This window comes from Bicyclus anynana, chromosome 4 (assembly GCF_947172395.1).
Source record: "Bicyclus anynana chromosome 4, ilBicAnyn1.1, whole genome shotgun sequence".
Taxonomy (NCBI): Eukaryota; Metazoa; Arthropoda; class Insecta; order Lepidoptera; family Nymphalidae; genus Bicyclus; species Bicyclus anynana.
The window spans coordinates 1133983-1154979 of NC_069086.1; the positions used below are offsets into that span (position 1 = coordinate 1133983).

Consider the following 20997-nt stretch of genomic DNA (forward strand, 5'->3'; position numbering starts at 1 on the left):
ACGGTGCAGTGCTTAACTTGTTCAAGTGGTGTGATTAAGGTATTTAACTAGAGTAGTTGCACTGGTATGGCAAGCAGACCTCACACAATCACTCCAGTCAATTCAAAACCTAACTACACCAATCGATACCTAAAGGATCAAAGAATTTACCTACTATAGCTTGGCAAATTCTTTCGTAACACTCCCGGTGTTCGGCGCGGGCCGGGGGGCGCGTAGCGAAGAATGAAAACCCCACAACTGATGTTCGTCACATGATTTTACACCCGCGCGGTCTTTCCCCCTGTCGCCCGCATATCATGGGAGTGTTACGAGTATCAACGAACTTGCTATACCATACACAATATTAGCATTAAGATAAGTTACGGAGGTGAATGTAGCGCTGCTATTTAAGGACATTTTGCTCTTTTTTAGGATTTCCATTTATTACTTTTCAATTTATAGATTTTATAACCTATTCCAATTAATGTTATGTCTATATAAGTAGGTATGTTATAAATAAAAGGTCTTTGCGCGGAAATAGGATGGGTTTTACTTACTGTCCGACGGACAGAAATCAAATCTACAAAGTAATTATAAGTTAGATACTACGTTAATACAAATTTGAATAAATTTCTTCGTTGGCGTTTACGTTACTAATATTAATAATATTACCATCTATTTGAGTTTATATAACTTTGAGTTATCGCGAATTTCACTCGAAAGTCGAAACACAAAAGGAATATTTAAATTACTAATGAAGAATGTTGTTTGTGTATAATCTCAAATGTAAATTACAAATTACACAATAGATGACTTATATTATAAGCATTTTGTACATTGTTGTTATTTTATTTGGCATTTTTTTTTATCTGACGGAAATGACAAAATGAAGAACTTAAGGTACTGTTACACATACTCTAAAATAGCATGCTAAAAACGTGCTATTAAGTATGCTCCATACGAGCATGCTTATCATTGGCTTACATTTGCAAGCAAGCATGCTATTTTTAAGTATGCTCCTGAATAAGAATGCTCAAAGCAAACATTCCAATTACATTGTTAATTTGTATCTATCGCTCACTGTCTATAGTATCGTGTTAGACAGGGAGAGATGAAGGTGAAGAGAATACAGAATAGCAATGCTGATCGCCTAGCATCCTCAATAAACAAACCTGTTCAGACGCGCTAAAAGCACGCACCCTTCCACCCGCGCAGCAAGTAGCATCACATGACTACATAAATCACATGACTGTTGATTCTTGAGCAAGCTCGAAATAAACATGCTCATTATTAGCAATGTTGCGATACACATGCTAATAAGTAGCAACTGCTCAATAGTAGCATGCTTTCGTGCTTAAAATGAGCATTTTTAACAGTAGCTTTAGTCTATACTAATATTATAAAGAGGAAAACTTTGTTTATATGTTTGTATGTTTGTTTGTTTGTTTGTAATGAATAGGCTCAAAAACTACTGCACCGATTTTAAAAATTCTTTCACCATACGAAAGCTACATTATCCACAAGTAACATAGGCTAAATTTTATTTTGGAAAAAAATAAGGTTCCGTAAGATATTTGGGTTTTTCGGACACAAGGTGTAAAAAATCAACCAGAAAAGTTACTTATTTTGCGTACGCTGCAAGGTAAGGTAGGGCTATGGGTAGGATAGGGGTGGGGTAAGGGTTAGGGTGGGGGTAGGATAGGGGTAGTTGAAAGTTTACATCGAGTTTCACGCGGACGAAGTCGCGAGCGTCCGCTAGTATTATATATTTTGAGATTTCAGAGATCAAATGGTGTATTTTGACATAAATTCAATTTGTTTTTTATGCGACACATGAAACCCATTTTTTTCTCAATCTGGTACATGTTCGTGGTACTATCTTATAGGGTTTGAAAACATCCTAATATAAGGATAAGTCACCCTTATAATGTATTTATGTATCGTACTAATATCAATATAATCTACAAGATGGCTTTGCTATTTATTTGTAATTTTATTAGTTATTTACTATTTATTTGTAATCTTATAAGTAAAATTTATGAAAAATAAAGATCTATTAACTTATTACATTCCTTTCTATCCCATAACACACTAGTAACGGAATTGCAAATCATTTGAATCTTACAATCAGTATCGCAGTACGGCATCAAATCACTTTGCTTAGACGAAAACACTGCGTAATCGTCTAGAAGGAACTTTCTGTCAGTCACCATAGAATACACTAGCTGGTTCATCGAAGTAGCGGATAGATCGTGAAGTTGGAAGGAATCCTTCATATCATATAGTTTAAACCAACGGGGACTTTTGTCTGGCGTGAGATTCGCTTCAGTGAGATTGTAGATGTAGTTAGTGATGCTTGTGGTCTCCTGAAATGTAAATTCAAGTTAAATTTTGTGTAATAAAATAATATAAATCATTAACCCATATTCGGCTCACTTTTGAGCTCGAGTTTCCTTTCAGAATGCCAATAGTCCACCAAGCTGGACCAATGCGGATTGGCAGACTTAAAACAAAAAAAAAAATAGCATAACAATAACTGTTTGGTTTGTTGGTTGTTCACTCTTTATATTTTGAATTTGAAAATATTTATGATAACCAACCACATGTTTAATAATTCCTCTTAATACACATACTTTTTAACTGACTTTAAAAACAAGAGGAGTTTATCAATTCGTCGGATTTTTTTTTATGTATGTTCACCGATTACTGGAAGCCACCTGAACCGATTTGAAAAATTCATTCTCCGTTTTTTCTTTTATAAAAGTCGTAAAAAATTTTTTAGTTTTCCAAGTCAAGTGCCAAGTATTAATTGATTATGAAACACGTTAATACAACGACGGAGTAGACTAGTTTAGAACCCATACGGGGCCCTTAGTCATGAGCTGGTTCTTGCAACTTGTACGATCCAAACTGTTTACAGTTTACTCCGACGTTGTATCACGTGAGTTTTAGCCTTGTTTCATATTTAATCAATATGAATAACATTCACGATAGTTTAAATTCTAAAAAGTGAGAAGTAGTCAATTTATGACGTACCATAAAAATTAAAAATAAAATAAGCATATCCAACATTCCGCGTAGTATCATCATCATCATCATATCAGCCGATGGACGTCCACTGCAGGACATAGGCCTTTTGTAGGTACTTCCAAACATCACGATACTGAGCCACCTGCATCCAGCGAATCCCTGCGACTCGCTTGATGTCATCAGTCCACCACTGCGCTAACTCGGTCGGTGACCTTGATTCTTCTGCGGATTTCCTCATTTCTGATTCGATCATGCAGAGATACAGCTCGTTCCATCGCCCGCTGTCCGCCCGCAAGTCTCGGAACCATAGGTCATCACTGGCAACACGCACTGTTCGAAGACTTTATGTCTTCAGGCACTGAGGAGTTTCGGACGAAAAGATGTCGCGATGTCTCTTACTCGAAATTGGACCTACCTAACTGGATCATATTATGTCCTAGGTATATGTATTCGCCTACAATTTCGAGTGCAGCGTTCTCAATTATATACCGCGTAGTATACTTGCATGATAATATTAAATCAAAAAGACTACAACTTCTATAATGCTTGAGTTACAAATATCCATAAATCTGTCTAAACTTCCACATTTGTAATAATTAAATATAATTGCATACTTACAAAGTTATCATTGTCAAATGTAACAATTTTATAATTAGGGTTTAAATTCTGATAGGTCGACACAGAGCCTGCGCCCCACGCTACATTGAAGGCTTTACCGTCTTTGTAAAAAATCTTAAAATCATCTGAATGCACATGTCCATAGAATTGTGCGACAATTGTAGATGAAAATCTGAAAATGTAAACTTACCATTATAGTACTAACTTACTACTTACTTAAGATTAATTATTATATTATTAGATTAGGTAAGTCCGCAAAATGACATTTCAGTGACAGTTGCACTTGTCATTTTACTGACTGGAATTAATAGTGGTACTATATATGGTGGTGGTACTATAGTACCACCACCATATATAGTACCACTATGGTGGTGCAAAGCAAATATTACTTTGTGTTTAAGAAATGAAATATTCTTTGTAAAGCCAATAATCGAAAGCTTAGATAAAACGTGAAAAAAAATTATGCAATGAGGGTGTCTTTGATATAAGTCAAAAAATAAGTAATAACATAAATTTAAATAATACGCTAAATAGAGATATTATTTCTAAAACTATTATATTTATTTTCAAGTAGAAATACAATAAGAAACTTAAGCTAACTTATAAAAATGTTAAAAAACTGACCTTTCAACAATCCTGTCATATTCTCTAGTCCAAACGTAAATGAGATCTTGATCGCCGGGTGGAATGTGTGACAGAATATGAACTTTCTCCCCGGATAATTCAGCGTTATGCAGTTCCTCCACGAGCCACTCCAAATGTCTTTTAGGATTGACTGGATCGTATAACACCCACCTAAAAACATTTTTGTAAGAAACGTTATTTTATACCTAAAAAAAAAAATATTAAAAATTTAAAAGATTTTTTTTTATTTCTGTAAATCTCGGTAACAAGTAATGAAAAGATCAGTCAATGTATAAACCTTTTTACATTGACTGATCTTGCTTCGGGTCTTCTTTGACCTATTTACAGAATGAAATGAATGAAGGTGTATTGAGTAACTAACAATAATAATAAAGTTGCTGCATATGATACAGAAGCTTTTGATTTATCCGTGGGGTGTGTACTATATGTAGTGTGATAATAATAATGACACAACTTCCCAAAGTTAATAATAAGTTGAATAGTAGTTGACTCAAATTTAATATAAACTATATTAATTTCGATAATTTCGTAAAAAGATAAAGGGTCCAAAATTTATCGATATTAATTTTATTAATAAAAGTTAAAGATTTCATAGAAAACTTGATTTGAAAATCATGTACCTATTTTTAAATTTTTCCAAACGTCAAAACCCTGACGTCCATTTTGTGACGTCAAAATGTTACTTGATGTCAAATAATTTTCAATCACTAAACCGTTTTGTTAAGGTTTAGTGTTTAGTAAAGATTTAGTGTTTGCGGGTTTACGTGAGGACATTAAACAGACAAAATATAGACCATCATGGCCTATAGCGTTTTGGCTCGTATTGACAAAAATATTTAAAAATTAAATCTTTTATGTATACATGTCACAAAAATTATAATATTTTTTTTTAATCTAGTAGTGCAATAATGCCCAATTTAAGACCATTTAAATAAATATATGAACTAGCCTATTTTTATTTATAAAGATAATTTATGATATTGATCAAGCTACAATTCTTCTCACCAATTAAGTTTGTAAGCTACGTTATTGTTAATAGAAATCACTCTTAGCCCGGGGCGAATCAACATGGAAAATCCTCCTCTACACTTCATAGATCCTGATGCTTCCTTGGACAAATAATATCTCCATTTAGTAGCTAAACTTTTGTACAGCCAAGTGGTATTCAATCCCTTGCCTGTTATTGATGTTGGCGCAAATCTGCAACCAAAAAATATAATGCAGTAACAGTTATTTTCCCAAGATGATTTTTTTATTCGCCTGCTTTAATGCAGTGACGCCTACAATAAATTGGTAGCGAAGTAACTTGGAACAGATATAACTTTACTCTATCTACCGATCGCCTAGATTTCTGCGGTAAAACTATCGTATGTGGTAATAAGCAATGATCAAAACCTACCAGACAAAACGCCAAATTTTAAATTGTCCCAGCTAAGAATGGACCCAGGACCACTCAATAAATTAATTTAAAAATCAGCAAGAGTGTGTTAAATACACTACTATATTTATTTAAAGGATTAATAAGTGCTAAATTATTTATTACTATTACTTACTGATTCACTGGTTGAGAATCGTGATTTCCAATAGTCGGTATTACTAATATGTCCCTTTGAAAAGTATTTTTCATTTTATCAGCAATCAAACTATTGACCTCATCAACTAGTTCGTATGTCGTCTCCCATATGTGATGGTCAATATTATCACCGAGGTAGTAAACTACGTCTATCTCCTGAAATATATAAATTTTCTTTAAGCAAATTATATTTTAAATGCTTTGATTGATTTTAATATTATTTAATAATATTATTAAAAGCAATTAAAATCTAATTTGCTTTAGCTATATCACTTACCTTATGGGATGCAATTTGTTTAAGTACATCTACATAGGACCATAACGGAGTGTCACAATTTCTATAATCACCCCAATAACCTGCTGGTTTGGAGTTATAGTCTGACATTCTTCTGCTAGTTTTATTATCTTTTCTAACTATTTTTGATGCTGCCTCAGTATCAAGTAATATTTCTTCATCATTTTCAACCACACATTCTTGAATGTCTTCATCTATATCCAGAATATTTTTTACTCTTGGGGTTTGACCTTTTCTACAGCAAATTGGCTCGTCACAATCAGCTACTCCGGACGATTCATAGAACATGTCGACATGTATATCTGATAGAACTGCCACTGTCAGAGGTGATAAATTATTATCATAGTCATCATCATCATAATATAGCTGTAACGAAACAGTATTCAGATTAGTAATGGCGACAAAAATAAAAGATTTATTTAGGACTTCATTCAGGACTTGTTTACATAAAAAGTTACATTAATGCAGTTATTTTGAAATATACTCGTATTGACAATTATCCTGATTCTAAGTATTGAGTTTTTTTTAATTATCCAAGATAATAACAGTGTAGTGTCGGCTACATAGCTACAGAATTAAAGAAATACCTACAATTGGAGAATAGTCCAAAATTTTGTTACATTCCCCGTAATTTGAGGAACCACAAATTGGTAACGCTGCTAAAAACTAGTTCCGGTGATTGCAACTTGTGCGTTCAAATATTCCCTGCGTAGATTTCAGTTGCTAGGAAATGACATGTATAAAAATCTTTTTATTATATTCATAGTAAATATAATTAGAATTTGTTTGTTTGTTGTCTCTTCTTCTACTGCTTACTATGTACTTCTGAGTGCTAAATAATAACAATAAGAAATGAGTAGCTAGAGTTATTTTTATTAGAAACTCTAATTTAATTAAAGGATTTTCCTTTCAGGCTTTTTTTCCAAAGTTAACAAAACTTTGAAAAGCTTCCAAAGAAAATATTATGCTCATATCTAATAACACAAAATGTAGTCGAAAAACGTCTGCTATTTTAATTATCTAACAAGATGACTGTACAAAAATTTAAAAGTAATACTCAAATAAAATCGTCGAATTATAAGCCCTTTACCAATAAGAAAGCTTCGCATTTTCGTTCGTACTTACGTGATCTCGTTGGTTCACCTTCGGCGGCAATTCGATTTGCCATTCAAATCTGGGATCATCATACTCGCACGTGTGAGACTGCTGATAACTTTGGAGCAAAACCCCGCAGAATGTTTTAGGTGTGGCTTGTGGCGTTTTTTTAATTATGTACTTCAAGATAGGCTGTAAATATGGATGAAATCTATTTTTTTTAGTCTGCGATCTTACCTAAATTGACGACGCAGTCAACGATGGTAGGTAGTGGGTTTATTTTGAAGAGGTAAAAGTTTATTCTTAAAGTTTGTGGTCAACAAAGTGACTTTATCATTTCATCATGTCTGTCTATCTATAAGCTATATTTTGCATGGGTTACAAATATAATGTATTTTACTGACTTCTTCTAGAAAAGTTAAGTTTTTAGATTATGTTTTCTACTAAAATGACTGTTTTTTTACCATCTATCTAATGATCTGGGATACATTTTAAAAAACGTCGTAGCAAAAAAAATCTTTTTAATAATTTCTAGTTACGTTGAAAAACAGTTAAATTAAAAAGCGTTTATATAATATCTCACCAGGGTAATTATATCTTATAGCATTTTAGGTTATTTATATCTTACCAAGTTAAGACCGATAAATCCACGGCACACTCTTTCAGATATTGCAATAGAGCACAGTTTGGTGGCAGTGTTGATTATCGCCTCGTCGGATACGTCCAGTTTGATGAGAGCCATCAGCGCAGCGAATGCACCTCGGCATACAAAGCAGCGGATGCCCTAAAATGTTATAAACATTTTAAAGGAACAAATTCCTTAATGTAACACAAATTTTCAAGATACACGTACTTAATAGATTGAGAGCCTGTATTATTCAGACATACCTGCAGGGTTATTATGTAACTCGGTGTACCATTCTAGTCATAAGTCACTACATCGTTTTTCATCGCATTTTCGTCATTATGATCAGCAAACATAGTTATTTTAGCGAAATTATATTGTCTACGTCATTTTACATTTTATAGCAATGATATTTTCGTTTAACGGTCATCTAATATGATTATTTCAACGAAATTACGTATTTCGTTGAAAATAATCTTACTACTTGCTACTAGAACTTTTATATTACTCCCACTTTACGTAAAATGAAGATGCTTATGTTGATTCATTGAAATACGATGTTAGATGATTGTAAAACCGCATACGATGAAAAACGATATAGTTGACTGATTGTTTAAATGGTACATCGAGTTACATAATAACCCTGCTGATTTTACGAAGGCTGAAATCATGCTCCTAGCAAAAGTAAGTTCGGTAAACAGTTTAAGTAGTTTTGAATGTTTGGCTTTGATAGAAGGTAGCAAATTTCAACGGAAAAGGTATTTCAGTATTTTTCTTATATTTTCAACGGGATGTAGACTGTAGTACGGGATGTATTAGGGATCATGAACCTAGTCGATCATAGATATCAAAGCTTCGTGGCTTTTATACCTTTTGCAGAAAAGGTATTGTCCAAACTGTCATACTTAGATAAGTATGACAGTTTGGACAATACCTTTTCTTTCTTAAGGTAAGGCTGATAAATTTTCAGCCTTTGAACTGCGGTAAGTATATCTGACTATCACTGGCTCGTAGTCTTTATTAAGGCAGAGAACGTAATAGTCACAAGTGTGGAATGATAATGCTGTGACTCTATATTGGATGGAGATGTCTATTTGAGGTTCTACTATTTAAATTGAAGCTGATTGCTCTGTATCTGTGTGTATATGAAGGTAGTTTTATAAAACGCTCCACGTACTTTCATGGTGAAAGCAGTGATTAATGATATAATTAATAATTATTAAAGAAAATTAAGGACGGATAATACCAATTTATATTAAGAACTACTAACTTTTGTTACACTCCGTGCATTGTTCCAGACATGGCCGTACAGTTGAAGGATATCTTCGATTACTTTGGCTTCTGAGTCCAACAACTCATCTCTAGAATGCCTTATAAATAGATTTGCTAGATCATCTGAAATAATAGATTAATCATTTCATTACTTCGTTTTTATTTACAAAAATATCTTTTATTTTATATTAGCAACTTGGCAAAAATTTAGTGACTGGCAAGTACTCTTAATATTCCACAGAAAACATAAAAAATGACGATCAGTACTTCGTTAATTACTAGTTTGGGCTCTTAAAACCTTCCGCCGTGGCTAGTTACCACCCTACCGGCAAAGACGTATCGCCAAGCGATATAGCGTTCCGGTACGATGCCGTGTAGAAACCGAAAGGGGTGTGGATTTTCATCCTCCTCCTAACAAGTTAGCCCGCCATCCATCTTAGATTGCATCATCACTTACCATCAGGTGAGATTGTAGTCAAGGGCTAACTTGTAAAAGAATAAAAAAAAACCAGCAAGACCAACACGGCTATAAAATTGCCCACCATACATATACATGCCCATGGTAGCAAAAGGTTTCATTCTTACAGGATCTCGAGAAATTTGGGTTATTTGATAATTTAGAATCTTACTTGATCCTAACGAATCTGCAGCGATACTATAAACACAAAACAAAGAAAACACTATTATATTCAATACGTTCATATTTTCCAGAAATCAATGAAGAACTAATTGAAAACAGTTGTTAAAATACACTACGGTATCGGAAATTTTTTATATTATATTCACTTAATTCGTTACAAATTGATTTGTAAGAGAATTCTAAAATGTGTAACAGTGCATAAGCATTAAATATATCTGCTTTAAATGTTTTATTTTTTATCGCATAGATAAATATTTAGGTCACTGCCACCCATAATGTCTTATTAGTTGTTAGCACCTGGCTTTGCCTACATAAAATTATTTCAAAATGTCTAAATTAGAAAACATTTTCAGTATGAAAATCCTTTAAATTTTTTTAATATTTTATACGAATTCAAATCATTACAAAGCAGATTGGGAAAAGTAAAGAACTGGGCAAGTATAATACTTGTTTGTAAAAAGGTTTGCGGGAAAATAACTAACAAACGTATTTTTATGATAGTAGATAAAACGGTGGTCCTTCACATAAGTTACAGACATTGTTTAGTAACATTATTGTGATTCTTTGTGAAAGGTCATTATGTAAAGACGTGTATACATTGCAGCATCGCCGTTTCCTTACAAAGATGCGGGCTCACACCTAGTTAGTCTTACATTTTTTATAATGCAGCGTTCACATCGCGAGATCCGTACAAATACTAATAGTATAAATGCAAAAGTACGTTTGTCTGTCTGTTACTTGTAAACATGTAAAATGTTGAAACGAATTTGATGAACTGTGGTACACAAATGTACATTCACAATAGCAGTAGTGCATTGTCATGTATTATTTAGCTATTAGCATTATCTTCATCACCAATTACTTATAAATGCTTTCATTTTACAAAAGTGACTGGACCGTGAAATTTTGATTTGCCACTATCGTTTTTTTTTTGTTGGGGAGGAAAACAATCCCTCTGGATTTCTGCCAGTTAGTCGAGGGGTAGCAGGGTCTACTCAACTTGCAAGGACTAAAAATAGCCTTCCCTGTACACCGTTGTCAGCGCGGAACCGCTTGGCATTTCTTCGCGCCACTATAGAGGGCCTATATCTTGCAAATTTTACATCTATCAGACTCAAACACATCTTTACAAAAAACATAAATATCGACACCTACAATCTTCTGAAATGATATCTACTGTCATATTCGTTAAACAATTTTTATACTATTAATTATTATTTTTTTGTAGCTTTATTGATTTTATTTAGCTAGAAAACTTGCGTAGTTCTCATTACTAGGACAAAATATTATAGCCTATGTCACTCGGTGAAGTCGTTGCTTTATAATAATGAAATAATTTAATTAAAATTGGTCTTAAAGTATTTCGAGTTACATCATCATCAAAATATCACCTCTTTATAGTATTAGTTTATACAAAGCTTTTTCTTTGATAGTGTGCAAGTGCCTTAACACTGAAATTGTTTCGAGCTGTTCTATTTTTATTTTATGTTTTACGTCGCCCTTTCAGCTGAAGTAAATTACTAAAGTGGAGCGAATAGCGCTGCTTCCTAATGGTCTAAGTTGTTGCCTTATTATTGCCAATATTAAGGTTCATTATTTACACGAGCAGCAACTGCTAACGCCGACTGCAGTCGGCGACGTCTCGGCGGCAGTCAACGGCAGTCGCTGACTGCAGTCAACGACAGTCGCTAACTGCAGTCAACGGCTATCGACTGCAGTCGCCGACGTCTCGGCGGCAGTCGACGGCAGTCAACGGTAGTGGACTGCAGTCGCCGACAACTCGGCGGCAGTCGACTGCAGTCGTCGGTAGCAGTTGCCAGCTGCCATTGGCAACGTGTTTCTGTTGTAAATGAACTCTAATTGTATTTCTACTCAGAGTACTGGGCGTAGACATATAACATAAACAAAATTACAATTATTATTTATTATTTATTTATTATATATCCTTAGTATGCTTACAGCTAAGCCAAAACGCATACAAAGTACAGACTTACAATATAACAATATAACAGATAAATTACAATATAATCACTATACAATACAAACACATAAATTGCATATTTCTATAAAATTAAAATTAAAATTCACAGCTGTTTACAATATCAATAAATACATGAATTTTTATATCAAAAATATCTAGATCTTGGCGCTGAGCAATCAACGAATTGAGCATCGACAGTACCCGATTAGTTGGGGCATTTCGAGCATATTGCGTACGGAACAATACAACATCATAGTAGCAATAGAGCTCTTTGAGTATTTGTATCACCAAATACAGTACAAACCGGTGGTAGAATCTTTACAAATAGTCAACTGACGTTAGGCCAATAGTCCACCACTCTGGCCCAATACGGATTGGCAGACTTCAAACATGCAGAGAATTAAGAAAATTCTCTGGTATGCAGATTTCCTCACGATGTTTTTGCTTCAACGTTTGAGACACGTGATATTTAATTTCATAAAACGCACACAACTGAAAAGTTGAAGGTTGAAGAATTCAAACCCACACCCTTCGGAACCGAAGGCAGAGGTCATATCCACTGGGCTAACACGGCTCTGACATCTGTCTGTCAACATAGAATTACGATCTAAAAGGTTATTGAAACTAATATCACATTATTATGGCTTTAACGTCTACGAGTGCGCTGCAAAGTTGATGAAATTGGATTTTTCGTATTACTCTATTTTCAAATGGAAATAACGTTTTTGTAATTGTAGTTTTTTTTTTAAATAAATATAGCCATTTTGAAATCCTCATGACGAAGCCCTTGAATTTGATACCCATACCGCAATATTCGAAAAAAAATATTTGTACCTCGAGTCTATAGCGTCTCACCGTCGTGTTGGTTTTTTTAACTTCACCTTTCTAAGAACACTTGGGTTATTAATGTTAATTACGTAACGTTATGTTAATTACCTAACGTTATGTTAATTACGTAAATCGGTTCAGCGGTTTTGAATATATGAGGTAATATGGAATCTATACTAATATTATAAAACTGAAGAGTTTGTTTGTTTGTTTGATTGAACGCGGTAATCTCAGGAACTACTAGTCCGATTTGAAAAATTATTTCAGTGTTAGATAGCCCATTTATCGAGGAAGGCTATAGACTGTATATTATCCCCGTATTCCTACGGGAACGGGAACCACGTGGGTAAAATCGCGCGGCGTCAGCTATATTATATACATAAGGACAAGATAAGCTTAAAGAAGATAACCCTTCTTGTAAATACCATTATATCTTTTTAAAATGCTTCGTTAACGATGGTTCACCTACAAGTAACTAGGTTAACTTTATACATATAATGCGCGTGTTTTCATTAAGAAAAATTACTGTTGATTTTTACAGCTCTCGAAACATTTTGCGCGCATTATTTCGCAAAAAATGGATAAAATGGAATAACATTTTTTTTGTTACACCTACGCTCTTTTTCCGGCTTCACGCAACAATAAACAAAAGAAAACGCCCGAGTTTGTTTTCCGCCGTTTTAAAAAATATCTAAAAAATATTTACGCCACCGATGTTCGTATCTGTTTTTTTTTCGGCTAAACCAACCGGGATGTCGATGGTTGACTGTTATTCTTCATACATAAAGCGGGCGACAAAAAGAGAATAATTTGACCGGATGCAGATACTCTCTACAAAAATATGTTTAATATATGTTGTACGTTCGCACATAAGAAATTACTACACTTTTTTCTTGAACTGATTTATTTTGTTTTCCACAAATTCGTAACATTAAATATGACAATAAATATAATGCTTTTACTAATTCTTCATAAATGTTTTAAGGTGTACACGTTGTAAAGATTGTTCGTTTTCTTTGTTCGCGTTGAAAGTCGACGTGTATTCTATTTGACGTATTGGGAGTTACAGCGCCCTCTTGTGTCCTCTCCGTACACCAGTTCGCGAATATGAATTAGCGCGCGAACATACACCCGGCCCTGGGAAGCTGCGTCAGAAGCTAAAGCTTCTCAGAAGAAAGATTGTGGCGCAACACGCAAATTCGGTTTAATGCGCGGCGCACGATTCCCTTTGAAGTTCTGACGTCTGCAACTCGTGGCACCCCGTCGTCTCCAGGATAAAGTCGCTCTATGCGCCCCAAGCGCCAGTAGAGGGGTGGTAGGTTTTCCTCTTTGAGCACAACCAAGTCGTCCACCTGAAGCTCGATAGACTTTCCGCGCCATTTTGCTCTTGTTTGTAATTCAGAGATGTACTCCAAGCTCCAGCGTTTCCAGAAATTTTGTCGCATTTGTTCTATTCGCTGGAATCTGTCGAGACGATTGAAATTAGCGTGTTCAAGACTAGGAGAAGGCAGTGAAGTTAAGGGTCTACCAATTAAAAAATGGCCTGGAGTGAGGGGATAGTAATCGTGAGGTGAAGAGCTTAAGGGATAAAGAGGACGGCTATTCAGGATTGCCTCTATTTGCGTAAATAAGGACGTTAGTTCCTCAAAAGTCAGGTGGTTGTTTCCTAATATCCTATTTAAGTGGAATTTTGCGGACTTGACGCCGGCTTCCATCAGACCGTTGAAGTGAGGTGCGTATGGTGGAGAGAAGCAAAAATCGATGCCTTCGTTGGCGGCAAAATCTTTGATCGCTTTATTATTCGAGCTAAAGAATTGCTGGATTTCCTTTGCAGCTGACGTAAAATTTCTGGCGTTGTCACTGTGAATGACCTTTGGACGACCTCTGCGTGCTATTAATCTATTTAGCGTTTGGATGAAGGCATTTTTACTTAGTTCTGAAACAACCTCTAAATGTACGCATTTATACTTAAAACAAATAAAAACGCACAAGTAGCATTTGGTAATTTTGCAACCACGACCCTTGCGATCCGTGATCATATATGGCCCAGCGAAGTCGCAGCCTACGACAAGGAAAGGAAAATCTGGCGTTAGTCTATCCGAAGGTAAGTTGCCCATGATATTTTTACTTGATCGCCCTTGGAAACGCCTACAAACGATGCAATTTAAGACGGTACGTCGCGCTAGGTTTCTGCCATTAATAGGCCAGAAGCGAGTTCTGATAGATGCTAGCAGAGCCTGTGGACCAGCATGCACCAGTTTGAGATGTTCCTGTTCAAATAAAAGTTTCGTTAAATGATGCTTAACACTTAACAACATGGGATGTTTCATATCGAAGGCGTAGTCTGAGGCTTGTATGCGTCCGCCTACTCTAATTATTCCTTCGTGAATAAAAGGATTAAGTGCCACAATATTTGATTTCGGATTTAAAGACCTTTTCTTTATTAATGCGTCATAATCTTTAGGAAATGATTCTAATTGGGAAATGTATATTAATTTATTCAACGCATTAGTAAGCTCAGAAGCCGATAGGGATCCGCTAAGTTTATTTTTTGTGTTTTGACAGTTGTGTAAAAATCTATTAACGTAACCGAATATGTATTGTAGTGTTTTTAATTTAGAATATCGTTCAATATTAAAACGGGAGATTTCTGCATCAGCTGTTTCTGCAACATGAGCTTTAACCTCTGGCAATTCGTTCGTCTCAACATTAGACTGAGACTGAGATAAAGGCCACTGGGACTCCGACAAAGATAGAAAGGCGGGTCCATGCCACCACAGATCGCAATTCGCAACCTCCTTTGGATCAACGCCGCGGGTTACTAAATCAGCTGGATTGTGACTTGTGGAGACGTGATGCCATGAAGTAGTCTCAGTTAGCTCTCGGATAGTGGCGACTCTATTTGCCACAAAGGTTTTAAGGTTTTTAGAGCCAGCTCGTAACCAAGCTAATACAATACTTGAGTCGGTCCAATACACAATGCGTGCTATTTTACAACGTAAAGCTTGTATTACGGTCGAACTCATTTCGGCAGCGAGTAGAGCGCCCGAAAGTTCGAGACGAGGAATTGTTGTAGGTGAGGAAGCGGGAGCAACGCGTGATTTAGCGCAAAGCAAATTTACACGTACCTGTCCCTGTTGATCCATAGATCGAAGGTAGATGCAGGCACCATAGGCGCGTTGTGAAGCATCGCAAAAACAATGCATTTCGATGCTGATTGGGTTTGAAATTAAAGTCAGCCTAGGAATAGCCAAAGAAGAAATAGATTGAAGACCATCTGTGAAAGTCTTCCATGATTTGACCACTTCTTTGGGGGCTGGATCATCCTAGTCAAGTTTTAAAGACCATAGGGTTTGAATCAAAATTTTGGGAACGATAGTGCACAAAGATAGGAGGCCCAAAGGGTCAAAGAGCTTGAAAGTGGAAGAAAGAATACTACGCTTGGTGACTGAGACGGGAATATTTATATTTAAGGGAAATTTCAATATATCCTGATTAGGGTCCCAGCTTAGACCTAGGGTATTAGTAGTTTCACTAATTACGAGATTACAGTTAGATTGAATTGTCTCTGACGATAGTAAAGATGGTAGATTAGATCGGTATTTGCGCAAGTTAAAGCCTGCCTTAGCTAGGTTTTCAGAAACAGACTGCTGATATGGCGAAGATCGTCCTTGTTATCATGACCTGTCAATAGATCGTCGACATAAAAGTCGGTTTGTATAATGTTTTTTGTGACAAGGTCATCACACTCTTCCCCGACTTGCCAGAGGCAGCGCGTTGCAAGAAAACTTGCACTAGCGAAACCGTAAGTAACCGTTTTAAGCCTGAGAGTTTGTAAAGGTTTGTCTTCCGAATCACGCCATAGTATAAGCTGCAAATTTTGATCAGACTCATGCACTAAAATCTGTCTGTACATCTTTTCAATATCGGCTGATAATACATAACGATACTGACGGAATCTAATTAAAATATTAAAAAGTGAGTCTTGAATCGTAGGACCTACCATTTGTATGTCGTTTATTGACATATTGTATATTCCCGTACGCGCTGATGCGTCATATACCACGCGAAGCCGTGTCGATTCGCTATCGCGGAGGACGGGATGATGCGGAATAAAATAGCCTCCCTCAGGTCGGTCGACTTGTGAAACTGAAAGATGTCCTAGGTTAGCATACTCATTTATAAAATCTACGTAAGCGTCTTTAAGCTCAGGTTGCTTACAAAATCTACGTTCTAGATTTAAAAATCTCTTTTTTGCCATGTGATAAGAGTCTCCTAGACGTTCCGGGTTGTCAGTGAGCGGAAGCTTAACACAAAAACGCCCATCGTTACTTCGTGTTGTGTGTTTTAGGAAGTGCTGTTCGCAATCTTTCTCCGTATCGGTAAGTAACGGTTTTTGTGGTAAGCTTTCCAGTTCCCAAAACCTTTTCAAGTCACTGTGTAAATCGACTAAGCAGCTATTGAGTTCATTATTATTGGCTACATTAGCATAATGACATTGAAATGATTTTTTGTTGATGTCATGAGGGTAGTGCATGGCACCTGCGATGATCCAGCCTAGTTTAGATTGACGTAGAATAGGATTACCCTTTCCTAAAGAGTGCTGTTTGGACAATATTAAATCCCAAAAGACGTCAGCACCGAGGAGTAATCCTATTTCAGCTGGTTCAAAAAAGCTGGGGTCTGCAAGCTCATATGACTTTAAGTTTAAGTGTGTAGTGTCTATAAAAGACTTAGGTATTTTGCCTGCTATTTTTGGGATAACTAAGCAGGACAAAATTGAATTAAATGCACTCAGCTTGGACTGAAGGCGAATCTCGCACCGTTCAGCGCCGAGCTTTAATGGTATGTTGCCTATACCTAAAACGTTATGTGTGCTAGAAGGTAATATAATTAAATTTAAATCGTCTTTTAATTTCTGCGTTATAAATGTGCATTGACTTCCACTATCTAGAAGGGCCTTGGTGGTTATAATTTCGTTAGTTTTAGGATTTATAACATCAACCAATGCTGTACACAATAAAGTTTCAGACGAAGTGGTAGCTGACATCGCGACTGGCTCAGAATCGGATTTATCGATTTTCGAATTGTTAGACTGGCAGAGTATCGTGTTGTGCCTCTCTCGACAGTTTCTGCAAGTACCAGGAAGTCTGCAATTACGTTGGCTATGACTGCGTAAGCAGTTGGTACACAACTTTAATTTGGCTACCATTTTAATTTTCTCGTCAACCGATTTTGATAGAAATTTGGGACATTCATAGATTCGGTGATTGTCACTACATACGGCGCACCTATAACTCGTTGTAGTTGTTGATACGTTTCCCTTTTCAGCGATAAACAATCTTGTAGAATTGTGAGGTTTAATGTTGTTGCTACTCGTATGTGAGGAATTCGGAGGCGGCTTATTCACCTTGCTTGAGTCTTGTTTACTGCGGAAGACTGATTCGAGGACGTCCGCACGACCCTTCAAAAAATTCAAAAACATTTCTAACGAAGGCATCTCCGAATAACTCACATTGTTTTGTATAAATTCCTCCCACTTAAATCGAGTGTTATTGTCTAACTTCGCTGAAACCAAATAAATGATCAATGAATCCTAATGTTCGGTTGGTTGTTTCAATGTACTAAGAGCACGTAAGTTTTTAGTGACGTGATCTACGATAAATCTTAAAGATTTGTCCGACTCACGCGCCTGTTCGATGTTAAATAACATTTTTATATGATTGTTTATTAACTGACGCACATTACTATAGCGCTCACATAATAAATTCCACGCATCAGGATAATTATCATCAGTCACCTCAATATTGCTGATCACTCGAGCTGCTTCGCCCTCCAGATAAGAATTAAGGTAATGAAATTTGTGTATATTTTTAATTCTAGAATTATTATGAATCAACGAACTGAAAGTGTCCCGGAATTCCAGCCATTTGTAGTAAGTACCATCGAAATTATTGATTTTAATTACAGGCAAACGGAATCCGATGACTTCGTGATCATCTTCATCAGCTATCGCGGAGCTGTGGCTGACATTGAATGACGCTGATAACTTTTTTGAGGTAGTGTGCTCTGATATAATCATCTGAGCCGCGGCTATTGAAGTATGAAATGTTTGTTCGATAGCCTCCCTAGTGTCTAACTCGGAACTTAAATTGTCTTCATCCAAACACTCGATTTGATTTTGCACGCCATCGAACTCAACAAAAAGCGCTTCGATCTTTGCTAATCTTTGATTTAGTACGTTGATCTCGGTAGGAGTAAGTTTGTGGCCCTTTAAATCATCCAACTGATTAGTAAATTTGGTTACACGGCCTTTAATAGACGCGCGCTTTAGGTTTAAAGATTTATACTCCATGACGCGAGGTCAACGCACCGATAATAATGAATAGGTGAACGAAATCAGCTGTTTTAAAATGTCATATAATTGCATACGCTCGTCGCTTCGTAATCTGATGTTACCGTTAGCCGGAGTGGCTGCGCGGGAGGCGGTAGGTCGGAGCGCACCGGCAGTTGCTGGCCTGCAGCAGTGCACGCGCGGACACGGGATGGATGACAACCTTGTACTCCGATCGCGCTGTGCAGCTGTCGCTGGAATAGAATGTTGCACAGCTTTGTATATCGACTAATAGTAGTAGGTATTCAAGACGAAGCTATAGGGAACGTATGAAGTTGTAAATAATGCAATTGGGATGAATTTAGCTATAATAGTTATGTTTCGATTGAAAGAAGTGAAAATGGAATTATATTGTGCACGAATAATGTGGGCAAGCAAGCGAATTAAAATAATAGGATAGTTGTTTACAAGAATCAAACTTGGGTAAGTAACTACGTTTTAGGTACAAGAATTTAATAGTTTACAAATTGTATTTGATAGTTGGCACCTTAACTTTAGTTTGTTTAACTTTCAAGCCGCAAAATAGGCGCATTAAATGCAATAATAGGATTTAGGCAACTTGTAAGCAAAGCAAGTAGTAGGTAGGTACGTTTTAGGTTATACAATTGAATAGTTGGTTCATTTACAAAGTGCATTTGATATTTAGGCACCTTAAATATCGTTTGCTTAACTTACTAGCCGCAAAATAGGCGCATTAAATGCAAAATAGGCTTTAGGCAACCTGTAAGTATAGCAAGTAGGTAGGTATTAGGAAGAATTAGGCAAAGATTTTGCTATTAGGTATGAAGTGACAAAGTGCGATTAGGGAAGGAATAAAATGGAACAGGCTCACTCTTTTGCTGGCAAAACCCACGCAGATTCCTGTAGATTCCCGCCGCGAGCTGTCAACGCGATAGACGTGTACCCGCTTAGATATGTTTATACTGTAGTTTGGATCGATTAAATTCACAGATAAACTGCACGTAAATACATAATAGTGTTGTGTAAATAAAATCAATATGTATTGATTGTGATTAAAGTGTACAATAACTTGCTATATTCTTACCAATAGCATATTCAAGCAAAATTCTATCATACTTAACTAATATAAAGTGCTGTTAACTTTTTGTAAATAACTATCAAAAACATCCCTCGCAATGCCTAGAGGACAAGCAAAGACGCTTCTTCCTTCGGAATCGGAAGCAACTCCTTATTCGGATGAGGGTGACGCGCTGCCTAAACGTTCCCGAAGTTACTCCAAACGCCGGCGCGTATCTCCTTCACCCAAGGATGACGTCAGCTGCATGAGAGATGAAATTAGAGATATGTTCGCTGAACTAAGGGCTGAGCAAAACGAAATTTTATCTAAATTAGTCACAGACGTGGCCGATATCAAGAAGCAGAATTCCGAAATGAAGAAAACTTGTTATGATATTGAGCGGTCACTTGAATTTATGAACAAGAACTTCGAAGAAATCAGCCAGAAAATTATCAAGCTTGAGGCGGAACGTAAGGAATTATGTGTCCAAATAAAAAAACTTGAAGATAAACTGGACGATATACAACGGCATACTCGGCATTATTGCATCGAAATTCGAAATCTTCCGTATTTTAAAACAGAAAGCAAAGAGGACCTGTGTCTTAAACTTAAAAATATATATAGTACCATAAACATTCAATTCGAACAGAATGCTCTGCGTGATATATACCGAAAACCGGGTAAGCCTGATAAAAACCGCCCAGTGGTAGTGGAATTAAATAACATATTTTCGAAAAATAATTTACTCCAAGCAGTGAAGAAATACCGAACTCTGAGTAATGGTAACAAGTTAACAACGTCATCATTGGGGATCGCTGGGCCTACATCAAATATTTATATCTCTGAATATTTGACAGACAGCACAAACCGACTTTACTACTTGGCTCGTGACTTTGCGAAGAGTAATAATTACGCATTCTGCTGGACAACAAATGGAAGGGTCTATTTGCGCAAAGCGGAAGGAACCCCGCACAATTTAGTCAAAAATGAGGTTGATTTAAAGA

General features: G+C 36.1%; 2 protein-coding genes across 2 annotated transcripts; both read right to left on the reverse strand.

The window, feature by feature from the left end:
• Positions 1-1958: 1958 nt before the first annotated feature.
• Positions 1959-9977, reverse strand: LOC112044576 (sphingomyelin phosphodiesterase 1-like). Its single transcript, XM_024080447.2, has 10 exons — positions 9762-9977; positions 9131-9255; positions 7864-8019; positions 7266-7427; positions 6123-6506; positions 5826-6001; positions 5278-5472; positions 4252-4422; positions 3628-3799; positions 1959-2345 (listed from the first exon to the last, which is right to left on the reverse strand). Exons 1-10 carry the CDS (start codon positions 9832-9834, stop codon positions 2016-2018), a joined length of 1944 nt encoding a protein of 647 aa, XP_023936215.2. The 5' UTR covers positions 9835-9977; the 3' UTR covers positions 1959-2015.
• Positions 9978-13453: 3476 nt separating this feature from the next.
• Positions 13454-15031, reverse strand: LOC128198057 (uncharacterized). Its single transcript, XM_052881235.1, has one exon. It carries the CDS (start codon positions 14909-14911, stop codon positions 13739-13741), a length of 1173 nt encoding a protein of 390 aa, XP_052737195.1. The 5' UTR covers positions 14912-15031; the 3' UTR covers positions 13454-13738.
• Positions 15032-20997: the final 5966 nt, after the last annotated feature.

Excerpts from the sequence above, each read along its gene's own strand:
- LOC112044576 (XM_024080447.2), bottom strand. The coding sequence starts at position 9,834 with ATGAACGTATTGAATATAATAGTGTTTTCTTTGTTTTGTGTTTATAGT. Across the intron at positions 8,020-9,130 it reads ATGCACGGAGTGTAACAAAA|GGCATCCGCTGCTTTGTATG; the intron begins GTTAGTAGTTCT and ends ATAACATTTTAG. Across the intron at positions 3,800-4,251 it reads TATGACAGGATTGTTGAAAG|ATTTTCATCTACAATTGTCG; the intron begins GTCAGTTTTTTA and ends TTACATTTTCAG.
- LOC128198057 (XM_052881235.1), bottom strand. The coding sequence starts at position 14,911 with ATGAAACATCCCATGTTGTTAAGTGTTAAGCATCATTTAACGAAACTT.